At 32.0% G+C, this 14,824-nt stretch overlaps 1 protein-coding gene across 1 annotated transcript in view; it reads right to left on the bottom strand.

Annotated features, from left to right (window-relative positions):
• Positions 1 to 1,496: 1,496 nt before the first annotated feature.
• Positions 1,497 to 14,824, bottom strand: part of LOC126890950 (histone-lysine N-methyltransferase PRDM7-like) — a 38,030-nt gene continuing 24,702 nt past the window's right edge. Inside the window, exon 4 of the mRNA XM_050660125.1 lies at positions 1,497 to 1,634. Within this exon, the coding sequence (XP_050516082.1) occupies positions 1,497 to 1,634 (138 nt within the window). The remainder of the gene's footprint in view (positions 1,635 to 14,824) is intronic.

Raw genomic sequence — 14,824 nt, 5'->3', positions numbered from 1 at the left:
ACTTGTATTAATCGGGCGTGCATATCGTGCAGGTTTATGTTTAAAATGGAGTGGCATAACGATGGTGTGGTTGATTTAACAAAGCTGTACGAAAAACACGCAGTTTTGTGGGACAGTACTAATAAATTTTATAAAATTATAAATAAAAAGAACGATGCATGGAAGGAAATATCCCAGGAACTAAATATAGATTTGCAAGAGATTAAAAGCAAAATCACTTTACTACTGAGGCAACTTACAGAAAAGGTTCGCCAAAAAGTTGCCCAAAATAATAAATTCGGAATAGGAACCGATGAATTGTATTCTCTCTGGTTTACCTTTAAACATTTTCGTTTTTTGCACATCAAATATCAGCCTACTTCATCAAGTTGATAAACCAGTGCATACCTCTGGCACAATAAGCGAAATTGACTGCTTGTCAAATGTTGTGTTTTTCTTAATGATTTTTGGACCAATTAAAGTTATTAGTTCTTCAAAATTACTACGCGACATTCTACATAATGCATGAAAGTGGAGATGTTCAACATTAAAGTCACTAAGTAAGTTACTTATACTGTATTCGCTTCGACTTTTAAACAGTGACGTCATCCACCACCGTCCTTTTTTTTTCTCATTTTCGATTTTTTTAACAGGGAATATATCACAATAAAAGCTACACTGGCTGCCGCAAGCTCTTCCTTTTCCAACTGAACAAGTCTATGTGGAAGGCCAAGTGATAGCAAGGACAAGTAACGATCTTCACGAGTTGCAAGTAGAAGTCCGAGTACGAGTAGGAGCACGAGTAATCTGGACGCACCTTAATTGATACCAATTGTTTGGCTATATTATTAATTGCCTAAGTGAAGATTTTCAAAGTCAATTTTGGTGATATTATGGCTCTGAACTTTTCTGCAGACAAAAATTATGGTTTTTGGAATGGAATGTGTACTTCAAACATTTGGCCTCTCTTGTACTTTAATTGGACTCAATCAAATATGGATCAAAATATCAATACTTCCTTATTAGTTACTTGTTTAATAACGGATTATTGGTTAGAAGTTCATCTTTGCTACGTATTCTTATCTTTTTCTTGCTATATACAATGGTAATCCCCTTTCTACAGTTGATTCTATTACTGGCGTCGTCAACTCATTGTTTTTTAATTATGTAGAACTATTTAATATATTTTATAAAACATGCAATTACGAGAAATCAACTTACATTAGTTTTTTCTGCCTGCAATGCTTCTCATGCGAATATAAAACTTCTTTTGTAGTTAAATTATATTTGCAATACTGGCACACAAAACTCTCATCACACACAATTAACCTTTTCGGGTGGAATCGGCACCTTAGTTCATGACTGCTTCGATAGTATTCGGTACTCAGCCCTATATAACAATATTTACATGTAAAAAATATAGGTTGGGATTTTTCCTCTGGAGGTTCAAAGTATTTCTTAGGATCAATACCCAACTCTTTCGCATAACTCGGTCCATAATATACTAATAATTCTTCTCATTTTAAAATCATTTTCGAAGTTCTATAATAAAGTTGTCCACGGTACTGAAAAGCTATTACATTTTGTTCATAAACATTTCGAGCGCAGTTAACATATCGTAAATAGTTAGATATCTTTTCATCACTGGCATCAACCTAAAAATTAAAAGAAACGAAAATATTAATCAGGTAGCAAATATGAAAGATAAATATTATTAAAGATATTATCCTTGTTAATATGTATAACCCTTCAAGCAAACGGCCCACAGAATTTTCCAGCTGCCCAAATCAATTTTGAAAACAGCCCGATAATGACCGATAATATCTGAAAACGACCGCACAAACACACCCACGAATATAGACACATATAACATAGAAACAAATTTCCAATGGGATAAGCGGTTACGGTTAATACAATTCAAAATATTCCTGTAGATGGCGACTGAATCAAGTTGATACTATTAAAAAAGAAAAAGACGGTTTATGCTTGCTTTCGATTCAGATGGATGCACAATCCCTGGACAGCTGTTTTTGTTTTACAGACTTCCTCAGCAGAGCTAGCGTGCACACCTGTGAAGCAAAACCAAGCCAACTCATCTCTTTATGTGGAATTTTAAAGATCATTTAAAATCCACTTTGGGACGCAATCAGCGACATCTATTAAATAAATTAAAAAGTCTCAGATACAGAATCCACCATTATAATAAAAATTAAAATGGTAAATAATTATTTAAATCTAAAAACTTTCGGGTTGGAAATTGTTTCTGGTGCATCCTTAATCTGTGACTTTTACAATTCATCAGACAACAGACGACGAATATAGAAAACGAAAAGGACTGCTATAGTCAGTCACATTCTGTTTTCATTCGTCTAGGAAAAGGACAGAAATAAATTTCTTAGTCCTAGTACTAAAATCTAAGTAAAGAGAGAAAAAAAAACAGACGGTTTCTGCTTGCTTTCATTTTTAGCTTTATGCTTGCATTTTGAGGTTCAGAGCGATAGACAGCTATTTCTGTCTTACAAACTTTCTGAGCAGAGCTAGGATTCTGTATCTGAGACTTTTCAGTTTATTTAAGAGATGTCGCTGATTACGTCCCAAAGTGGATTTTAAATGATCTTTGAAATTTCACATAAAGAGATGGGTTGGCTTTGTTTTGCTTCAGAGGTGTGCACGCTAGCTAGCTCTACTGAGGAAGACAGAAACAGCTGTCCAGGGATTGTGCATCCTTCTAAATTGAAAGCAAGCATAACCGTCTTTTTCTTTTCTATCTTTACTCAGATTTGTGCACTAGGAAAGGACCCCGCAAAAACTCAATGGCCTCCAAAAATCATGGTTTCAAGATATAAGCCTCTGAAGTTATTGGTACAGTGAGGACGTTTAAGTTGGAATAAATTCATTTTTTGTTTATGGGCGACTCTGGAGATAAATTACGAATCAGGTCGATTTTTATTTTTAAATTATAATTTTTTGGCATATCTAGTGACGTCATCCACCTGGGCGTGATGACACAATCGATGATTTTTTTAAATAAGACTAGGGGTCGTGTGATAGCTCATTTGAAAGGTTATTCAACTCTCTATTCATTAATATAAACTCAAACATAATTATTTATACAGGGTGCCCAAATTTTTTTTTAATTAAATTAATTGAGACAAAACGAAGAATGTATATTATAATTTATTTAATTCGAAATACATTTTACTGTTGTCCGAAAACAGGAAAAAATGTTTATTTGATAAATAAATATTGTTTTTCGCTTAAATTCAATATTAAAGCTGCCACCCACCTGCCTCTTAGCAGTTTGATCATTTAATTGAGGCGAAAAGCAATGTTTATTTTTCAAGTTAATATTTTTTTCTGTTTTCTGACAGCAGTAAAATGTATTTCGAATTAAATAAATTACATACATTCTCCTTTTTGTCTCAACTAATTTCATTAAAAAAAATTTTTGGGCACCCTGTATAAATAATTATGTTAATATTTATATCAGTGAATAGAGAATTGAATAACCTTTCAAATGAGCTATCACACAACCCCTATTCTTATTTAAAAAAATCATCGATTGTGTTATCACGCCCAGATGGATGACGTCACTATTATGATATATAATATGCCAAAAAATTATTATATAAAAATAAACATCGACCTGATTCGTAATTTATCTCCAGAGTCGCCCATTCTCGAGAAAATGAATTTATTCCAACTCAAACGTCCTCACTGTACCTATAACTTCAGAGGCTTATATCTTACAACCATGATTTTTTGGAGCTATGCGCTCATTGAGTCTTTTGTTCTATACATCAAGGACTACCAGAACCCAAAGTTTCAGAGCATTTGACAGAGAGCCATTTCCCATAAGGTTTCTGCGGGGTCCTTCCTTTCTGTCCTTTTCCTAGACGAATGAAAACGGAATGCGACTGCATATAGTAGAGTACTTTTCGTTTTCTATATTCGTCGTCTGTTGTCTTATAAATTCTGTATGCCAGAGGTAAAGAGCACTATGTCCATTTTTGTCAATATTGGGATTATACTGCAGTTATAATGAACTTTTAATTCTACACAGAGAGGTATAAAGCACTATGTCTTGCTTTATAAAATATCAAAGATAATCACTTTATAAAAAGCCTGATGTCAAATTTTGTTTAGAGGCAGAGGGGTTTCGTTTCATGTCCACATGGTTGAAGGAAGTTACAACATAAATCCAGTATTAAACAAGCAGGGTAAAGTATTACACTTTACCCTGTAATGTTTGTCATGAAGGAGAAACAAATTAAAGTTTAACATTGTATAATGCATTTTTAGTAAACATCTAGTACCATGACCCAAAACATCTTGAAGAGGTTAACAGCACTATGTCCACTACATTGTGTTTTAATTTTTGTTATTAAAAATAAATCAAGTTTAGTATCACAATATGTGCTTTAAATAACACAATTTTGAAAGTTAATAATCTGAAGGTGGCTGAAAGACTTCGGTCGATGGCCTTTTGGTACATTGCATCAATAAAGTATGTCTCTCTCTCTCTCTAATCTGAAGAATAAATTAGACAAGGGATTGTAACATAATGTGTATTAACATACATCCTGTGTATAAAGAAACACAAAAATAAACTTAAAACGCTTCTCCTGTAAAATTACAAAGTTGTGACATAGTACCCTTTACCTCCTTCTTCTTCTTCATGTGCCGTGCTCGATTATCGAACGTTGGCTATCAACTTGGCTATAGCAATTTTGTTAACGGCAGCTCGGAAAAGGGATGAAGCCATGACGTTCTTCTTCGACCTGGCTCTCTTCTTCCGTCTACCTTGCCTTGTATTATTAAATGGAGTACATATATAACTCTCTGGGTGTCGCATAACATGGCCAAAATATTCAAGTTTTCGATTTTCAACTGTTCTGACGACTTCCGTGACTTTTTCCATCCTGTGCAAAACAACTTCGTTACGAACTCTATCCACCCAACTTATTCGTAGGATTCTTCGGTATACCCAAATTTCAAAGGCTTACAATTTCTTGAGAAGAGTATCTGTTCAAGTCCAACCTTCGACACAGTACAAAAGAGTAGAGAACACATATAACATCTCACTAATCTAATTTTAAGATTCAAAGTAATGTTGTTTCCACATAAAACTTTCTTTATCTTAAAGAATGCAGCTCTGGCCTTCTCTATAGGTATTCTAATTTCTTTGCTCATGTCCTAGTTCTCATTCAGATTACAACCAAGGTAGGTGATACTGTTAGTTCTGTCTAATTGTTCACCATAAGCTGTTACTATACCCTATTCCACGAACATACGCCTGTTTTGGATTACTTCGACTACGAATATTTTACTGTGCAAAATAAGAAGAACAAAAGTAAATTGCAAATTACATTGTTGTTTATTGGAATAATTATTAGCGCCATTTACTTTCGTACTTCTTATGTTGCACAGTAAAATATTCGTTGTCGAAGTAATCCAAAACAGGCGTATGTTCGTGGAATGGCCCATACTTCCGGTTGTATTGGCGTCTTACTGACAACCATCACCTTGGTCTTTGCGGTGTTTAGCTTAAGTCCATATTCATCACACGTTGTGGTAATCCTATTAATAGGATGTTGAAGTTCTTCATAATTGCTCGCAATTAACATCGTGTTTACCTCCGGCATACAGAATTGTAAAAGTCACTGATTAAGGATGTACCAGAAAGAATTTCCAACAAGAAATGTTTTCAGATTTAAATAATTTTTTATCATTTTATTTTCAACAAAAACTTTTCGTTTATAAATTCGCAAAGTCTGTGTGTTATTGCGTTGCCGCTCCTGCAATACTTAGAGCAGATTTACCGATGAATTCTTATGTAGTTGTGTCTTCTGAATCCAAATCTGAAAACGCCATTTCGATATCTCTAACCGTCTTCAAGATAATCGACCTAAAATTCTAAAATGTGACGTCACAATCCTTTTATTTTCTGCCGGACACACTAAAAGTCAGCTGAAATCGTTGCTAGTAAGTAGGCTAGTCTTTCAATCTGAATTTGTTAAGCAAAGCATAGGTTATTTACATTATTTGAGTTTGACACTTCGTGAATGTCAAACTAAATTTTACATAAAGTATTAATAAAATATCAATGACACTTGATAGTGAATTTAATTATTATATAAAATAAATACGATGTTGAAAAATACAATTTGAGTATATTTTGAAAGCAATAATTTATTAACAATTTTAAAAAGGTTTATACGAGTATACGGCCTCCCCTTTAATGGGAGTCCTTAATGATAAACGGACTGTTCCATTTGTTATGAAATGAAAATTGGTATTATAGTCGGTTCGCTAAACTCACACAACTGGCTAGTGATTTTACTGAACTGAATGAGGCGTCGAATGAAACCTTATAATCCAAGGATGGAACTAAAGATGACTAATTGACCTAGGACTTCTGGTTTTAGAAATACAACCAGAAGTACTGTTTTAAAGTCACTGGAATAGTACAAGTGATATATTAGTCGACGCGTCTTCGCAAGACGAGAACAAATACACTAAGCATCAAAATTAACGCACCATCTTAAAAATGGGACATTTTTGATGTCTCGTATTTCCTCAATCTGTTGTCCGATTTGAGTGATTTTTTTAGTAGATTATAGCTTTATTATTCAAGAATATCGATGTAATAATATTATTGCAAAGCAGGTAAGTCTCATTGTATACCGGGTGTAACAATGATAGTGTGTTTTTCCTCAAAGTTTGGAATACTCTGTGGAATATTACAGCGTATATAAAATATTGAAATTAAAACTTAACTGTAGCCTTAGGCTTTCTTAACATTTTGCTTTTCGATTCATTCGCTTATGTGGGACAATAAAAAAGTTAGGTACTTTAACAACTAGCCATGTTATTCATCAATACAGGGTGTTTCTAAATAAGTGCGACAAACTTTAAGGAGTAATTCTTCATGAAAAAATAATGACCCTTTGCTTTATAAACATATGTCCGCAACTGCTTCGTTTCCGAGATACGGGATGTTGAATTTTTTTTACAAACTGACGATTTATTTATTGCTCTAAAACCGGTTGAGGTATGCAAATAAAATTTAGAAGTTTTAAGAGGTAGTTATTGCGCATTTTTTGACATACAATTAAGAATTTTATATTCACCATTGGCGTGCATACGGGTCATATTACCTGGTCATATTACCCGTATGCACGCCAATGGTGAATATAAAATTCTTAATTGTATACCAAAAAATACGCAATAACTACCTCTTAAAACTTACCAAATTTCATTTGCATATCTCAACCGGTTTTAGAGCAATAAATAAATCGTCAGTTTGTAAGAAAAAATCCAACATCCCGTATCTCGGAAACGAAGCATTTGCGGACATACGTTTATAAAGCAAACGGTCATTATTTTTTCATGCAGAATTACTCCTTAAAGTTTGTAGTTGTTAAAGTACCTAACTTTTTTATTATCCAACATAAGCGAATGAATCAAAAAGCATAATGTTAAGAAAGCCTAAGGCTGCAGTTTAGTCTTAATTTCAATATTTTATATAGGCCAGAATATTCCACAGGGTGTTCCAAACTTTGAGGAAAAAATACACTATCATTGTTACACCCGGTATACAATGACACTTATCTGTTTAGCAACAATATTACTACATCGATATTCTTGAAGAATAAAGCTATAACATATTAAAAAAATCACTAAAATCGGACAACACGTTTAGGAAATACTCAACATCAAAAATGTCCCATTTTTAAGGTGGTGCGTTAATTTTGAGCTTAGTGTATATATTTCCGGTGTCATGACTGTCTGTCCGTCTGCGAATACAACTTCTCCGTTATTAATACAGATAGAATGACAAAAATGAGGTGTCGAATGAAGGCTTATAACCCAAGGATGGCATTAAAGATGAGAAATTTGACATCGGACTTCCGGTTTTAGAGTTGCAACCGTAAGTACTGTTTTAAAGTCACCGAAATATTATAAGCGATATATCATTCGACGTGCCTTAGCAAGATGAGAACAAATGTAAAATTTCGGCTTTTATATCATTTCCGGTTAAAAATTATAGTCTCAGAAATAGTACATGTAACACATCAATCGAAGCGTATTAAAAGTTTGAATCTTTTGTTTTGAAAGTTTTGAATAATTTGTATTCGTACACATGCCTGAGTTTCATCCATTGTGGCTTTAATGAGCCTTATCAGCTTATGTGGTATTGCCAAATCAGCCAATATACAGGGTGTCCAGAAACTCTACCGACAGACGAAGACAGGATATTCCTCAGATAATTTTAAGACAATTTGACCCAATTCACCTAGTCCAAAAATGCTTCTTAAGGGAGCTAGAGCTTTTTGACGGTGGCGTCATGAAATTAGTTTTTCTTAAATACCTCCAGAACGCTTCTATTTAGAAAAACGAAAATTGGTACGCATATTTACTTTTCAGAGATGAATCTATTCCATCCATTGCAAATTTCTAGTACCGGTCATAGGCGTCCGTTTTGGGTAGAGCAACGGGCATTTTATCGCATAACTTTTTTGTCCTTTTTTATGCATTTTTGACACCGGATTATTAAATTGTGAGGTATTTTAGTACTAAAAGGTACTCTTGCTTTAAGTCGGTAGGACACACCGTTTTCTAGAAAAATCGATTTGAAAGTTTTTCGTTTTTGGAATTTGAAAAAAAAAATTGAAAGAACTTTTCAACAAAAAACGAAGTATTTTACCAACATAAAGTAAGAGTAACTTTTAGTACTCGAATACTTCATAATTTAATAATCTAGTGTCAAAAATGCTCAAAAATTCAAAACAAAAAAGTTATGCTATAAAATAACTGTTGATCTACCCAAAACGGATGCCTATGACCAGTAATAGAAATTCGCAATTAATAAAATCGATTTATCTCTGGAATATAAATAAATGTAGCAGTTTTCGTCTTTCTAAACAGTTTTTTTTGAATTTTTTTTTAATTCAAAAAGCGAAAAATTTTCAAATCGATTTTTCTAGAAAACGGTGTGTCCTACCGATTTAAAACAAGAGTAACTTTTAGTACTAGAATACTTCACAACTTAATATTCCAGTGTCAGAAATGCATAAAAGTTAAAGATAAAAAAGTTATGCGATAAAATAACCGTTGCCCTACCCAAAACGGACGCCTATGATCGGTACTAGAAATTTGCAATAGATGGATTAGATTTATATCTTGAAGATAAATAGGCGTACCAATTTTTGTTTTTCTAAATAGAAGCCTTCTGAGGTATTTAAGAAAAACTAATTACATGACACCATCTTTAAAGAGCTCTAGCTCCCTTAGGAAGCATTTTCGTACTAAGTGAATTGGGTTAAATTATCGTAAAATTATCTGAAGAATCCCCTGTCTTCGTTTGTCGGTAGAGTTTCTGGACACCCTGTATATTGGCTGATTTGGCAATACCACATAAACTGGAAAAGACTGCAAGACTTTGTACACACTTCTAAATAGGTCAAAACGGCAAACAGGTGTATGTTTTCAAAAAAACTTTTGATAGTGTGTAAAAAATATTTTATTATCAGTTAAGTACTTTCGACACATAACGTGTCATCATCAGAGCTTCCTAAAAGGACATATTTAAGATAAGATTTTTTCATATAAAAAATAAGTGAAAAACTTACGTCCTCTTATAAAACCTTCATAGAAGAGCAATTGCTAAACGACACAATAAAAAACATGTATACTGGGCAAAAGCCACAGATATAGGGTATAATAACCCTTTAAAGTGAATAAAATCAGATCTAAATTCTTTTATTAATTAATAAGACAACATGGCTGAGTCAAACCATTTTGAGCCCACGTGGACAGCAGATCAGCTGAGGAAGACTGTCATTTATTAAAATGATAAAGAAGGAACTACAATCTTATGCGACCTCTATGTTCATAAATATTAATTAAAAATTGAAAATGACTAAAAAGCCATGTATAGGTTAAATGTAATTAAAGTTAAGATACTAAATTTTAAAGTTAAATTTTCAAAAAATTTCTCTATTATTACTATTGAAGTGAAATGTTAACGTGTATATTAAAAGTTATCAAAATTCTTCCAAAAACAAAACTGTTATAGTTTGACCAAGTGTAGAAGAAGTTAGATGAAATCATACCTAGGAGAAATATCATTTGACAAGCTCAGAGTTCGAAAGCTGTTATTAAAAATTAAAAATCTTATTGATTAATTCAGACAAATAACAAATATTTACTTGTTTACAAATATGTAAACAATGAACGAAAACTCAAGAATACCTAAAAGTAATGTTCAAAAAACTTTCACAAATTGTTGGGTATACTGTATACTAAACCAAAATTACTAAAGAAATTTCTTAAAAATAGGATCAAATTTTCAATTTAATTGAATCTGGGTGTTAACACAGTTTTGAGGGTTTCTTTTCATTTCTCTACTTATTTCTAGATCTTCTAGTAGATTCATTTTGGTATAGTTATTATTAGGTATGTTGTGTAAGATCCTACTATCTCTTTGTGGACTAAAGCTATGTTTCGATGCATGTAAATGATGACCAAAGCTAGATTTATCGATCTTAGACATATGCTCTTTGATACGAGTATCCAAAGGTCGCATCGTTCTACCCACGTAGGTCACAGGGCATTCACCACATGACAATTTGTAAATGCCACTTTTTGAAGTTTTTTTAATTTTGTCTTTAGTATGAGAAAAAATTGACTTGATGTTATCTTTGCATTTAAATGAAAGTTTTAAGTTAGGAATGTTATTTAAGATTTTTGCTATATTGTCTGAAGGATAACCTATGTATGATATAGATCTATACATAACTGCTGAGTTGGAGTTGTCCGGGGTCGCAATATAAGCTAGAGATCTGTTTCTTTTATTCCTTAATTTGTTGAGAATGTTATCAACCAAAGTAGGGGAGTAACCGTTACTATGTGCAAGTTGTTTAATAATATCCAATTCAGAAGTAAAATTTGTATCTGATAATGGTAAGCTAAGTAAACGATGGATATAGCAATAAAAAGAAGACATCTTCTGTTGAAAAGGATGATTCGAAGATCTAGGGATAGTCTGGTCAGTCTGAGTTGGTTTTCTAAAGACTGAAAAACTTAATTTGTTCTCTATTCTAGTCAATGTTAAGTCTAGAAAATTAATAGAATTGTTAGACTCTGTTTCTAAAGTGAAAGTTATGGCTGGATGTAAATTATTGAGTGAAACTAGAATATTTTCTGCATCTGAGGAATTTCCATCTATAATAGCTAACACATCATCCACATATCTAAACCAATACAAGATTTTTTGTAAAGGATAGTGATTTGAAGAATTATTATCAAAGATATTAATCTCAAGGTTGTTAAGGAACAGATCTGCTAGAAAAGGTGATAATGGATTTCCCATTGCAAGGCCTTGTGTCTGTCTATAAATAATGTTGTTAAAAGAAAAGAAATCTTGTGATAAACAAATTTTAAGTAAACCCAATAAGTGGGAAATTGTATCTTTATTAATGTTATTGTTAATAAGTAAATTCTCCACTATAGGAATTAATACCATTTTACAATCTTCAATGTCTTTGCAACCTAATTATTCTGTTAAAAATTCTACTGATCTAGTTAATAAATTGTCAGTTTTAAATTTACCCAGAGATTTCTTTTTAGTTTCATTCGATGTTAGTAATTTGTTTACGAACGTACCAAGAGATGAAACCATTCCTATAGTGGAGAATTTACTTATTAACAATAACATTAATAAAGATACAATTTCCCACTTATTGGGTTTACTTAAAATTTGTTTATCACAAGATTTCTTTTCTTTTAACAACATTATTTATAGACAGGCACAAGGCCTTGCAATGGGAAATCCATTATCACCTTTTCTAGCAGATCTGTTCCTTAACAACCTTGAGATTAATATCTTTGATAATAATTCTTCAAATCACTATCCTTTACAAAAAATCTTGTATTGGTTTAGATATGTGGATGACGTGTTAGCATAGTAGGATCTTACACAACATACCTAATAATAACTATACCAAAATGAATCTACTAGAAGATCTAGAAATAAGTAGAGAAATGAAAAGAAACCCTCAAAACTGTGTTAACACCCAGATTCAATTAAATTGAAAATTTGATCCTATTTTTAAGAAATTTCTTTAGTAATTTTGGTTTAGTATACAGTATACCCAACAATTTATGAAAGTGTTTTGAACATTACTTTTAGGTATTCTTGAGTTTTCGTTCATTGTTTACATATTTGTAAACAAGTAAATATTTGTTATTTGTCTGAATTAATCAATACGATTTTTAATTTTTAATAACAGCTTTCGAACTCTGAGCTTGTCAAATGATATTTCTCCTAGGTATGATTTCATCTAACTTCTTCTACACTTGGTCAAACTATAACAGTTTTGTTTTTGGAAGAATTTTGATAACTTTTAATATACACGTTAACATTTCACTTCAATAGTAATAATAGAGAAATTTTTTGAAAATTTAACTTTAAAATTTAGTATCCTAACTTTAATTTCATTTAACCTATACATGGCTTTTTAGTCATTTTCAATTTTTAATTAATATTTATGAACATAGAGGTCGCATAAGATTGTAGTTCCTTCTTTATCATTTTAATAAATGGCAGTCTTCCTCAGCTGATCTGCTGTTCACGTGGGCTCAAAATGGTTTGACTCAGCCATGTTGTCTTATTAATTAATAAAAGAATTTAGATGTGATTTTATTCACTTTAAAGGGTTATTATACCCTATATCTGTGGCTTTTGCCCAGTATACATGTTTTTTATTGTGTCGTTTAGCAACTGCTCTTCTATGAAGGTTTTATAAGAGGACGTAAGTTTTTCACTTATTTTTTATATAAAAAAATCTTATCTTAAATATGTCCTTTTAGGAAGCTCTGATGATGACACGTTATGTGTCGAAAGTACTTAGCTGATAATAAAATATTTTTTACACACTATCAAAAGTTTTTTGAAAACATACACCTGTTTGCCGTTTTGACCCAAATACCACATAAGCTGATAAGGCTCATTAAAGGCACAATGGATGAAACTCAGGCATGTGTACCATGATACAATAACTCTGAAGATATGACATGGAGCAGGTGGGCGGGGCCTACGTAGCTACGTCACTCTGAGAGTAGAACAGCATTACATTCAGTGTTGTCGTATAGTAAACATTTTTTTTGTGTTTAAGGTGAATTTTACCAAATTCTATTGATTGTAATACATACAACTCTTGACATTTCCCATTATATTTGAGGAAGCAAACAATATAGCGCCATCTAGTGGTGTACGGTGATAACCAGAGCAATCTAACCTTACATTTATAAAATTGCTTTATTATTGTTTTTGTATAAATGTTTGAACTATTTTTAATTAAATTTAATTTACCAAAATTAGCTCGTTATTCAAAAATTTATAAAATTAAATTTTAATGTTTACGTCAAATTTTACATTTTCAAAACGTAGTTTCACTTCAAGCCGACAGTGACGCTAGCGCGCTAGTGGCAACGTGCTTCCAGATTTCTGTGGGAGTTGGATGTATTACAGTAAATAGTATTTGATTTTACTTATAATTTGTTAAACTTTTATTAAAAATGAGGTGTGCCGTATTTGGTTGTAATGTAGACAATCAGTCACAATTTTTCGATACAAATATCAAGTTTTTTTTTTAGTTTCCCAAAAGACAAAAAAGTGTAATGTGTGTGGAAACAATTATGTAAACGTGCAGACAATTTTAACGTTAACAAATTTTTATTGAATAAATTAAATACCTTGGTGTTTTCTTATTATTAAGCAAATTTGTAGATAAATAGTATATTGTACAAGAGAGAAAAAAGACATATTTCTCACGAGCGCAGAAGTTTGTTGGCACGAGCCTAGGCACGAGGCGAGTGCCGCAAATCAAGCGAGAGAGAAATATGTCATTTTCTCTCGTGTTGTACACTGTACTTTTTCTATGGATGCGTTTTTGTCAAGAGTTAAAATTTCAAAATTAAATAATTTAGGTGCTTTTAGGTATAATATATGCCTAAATTGAAATAAAATACATATATACACATAGGTATTTAATATTCTTAATATTTATATACTTTATTTATTTAAAATTATAACTCACAGTTGAATGGTCTTAAAAGGTAATTTTTGATAAGTTTGGACAAGTTAGAACACATTTTATTTGACAAAAATAATTGTGTTTGTATTGGGCATGTTACCATGGAAATGGCGATCCTATGTATGTAAACCGGCGGTGAACCCGTGAGAAAAAATATTTCTCACTGCAATGGCCGACTTTTCTCACTGCCTGAGAAATTGTTCGTTTTGAATGTATGTAAGTAGTGAGAGAAGTTGCACATTGTATAGCATCCATAAATCCATAGAAAAAAATATTATATTCATCGTTAGATTTGAATAGTCCTTATATCCAGTATATTTGAATATCCATTAGGAGGTGTGAGCATAAATACAGTGCGCTGGAATGAGTGTTACCCCCCTTATATTTTTAGCACATAAGCAAAACGCTCGGACAGGTCGATTTTTAAAATAATTCTAGTATATTATAGCATCAATGTTTCGAACTTTACGCGATTCCTCTTCAGGTGACAGGCATAACTTTGACTTTTTTAAATGGGAAAGTACATAATGTAATATCTTATTTAAAAGCTTTTGAAATACTGATTATAAAAATTTATAATACTTAACTCCTATTTGAGAGCATAGGCGCAAAATTTCGGTCGAATTACTTTTAAACGCATTCATTTTTTTTTTTCGACTTGTGAAAAAACTAATTATTTTTGAAAAATTTAAACGCAGAATTAAAGATTACATTATTATGGAGGGCTGAAAGTCTCTTAGACT

The sequence above is a fragment of the Diabrotica virgifera genome, chromosome 9 (assembly GCF_917563875.1).
Source record: "Diabrotica virgifera virgifera chromosome 9, PGI_DIABVI_V3a".
Lineage (NCBI taxonomy): Eukaryota > Metazoa > Arthropoda > Insecta > Coleoptera > Chrysomelidae > Diabrotica > Diabrotica virgifera.
Note: the sequence above shows the minus strand (reverse complement) of the source record. Positions and strands in the feature narration are given on the sequence as shown.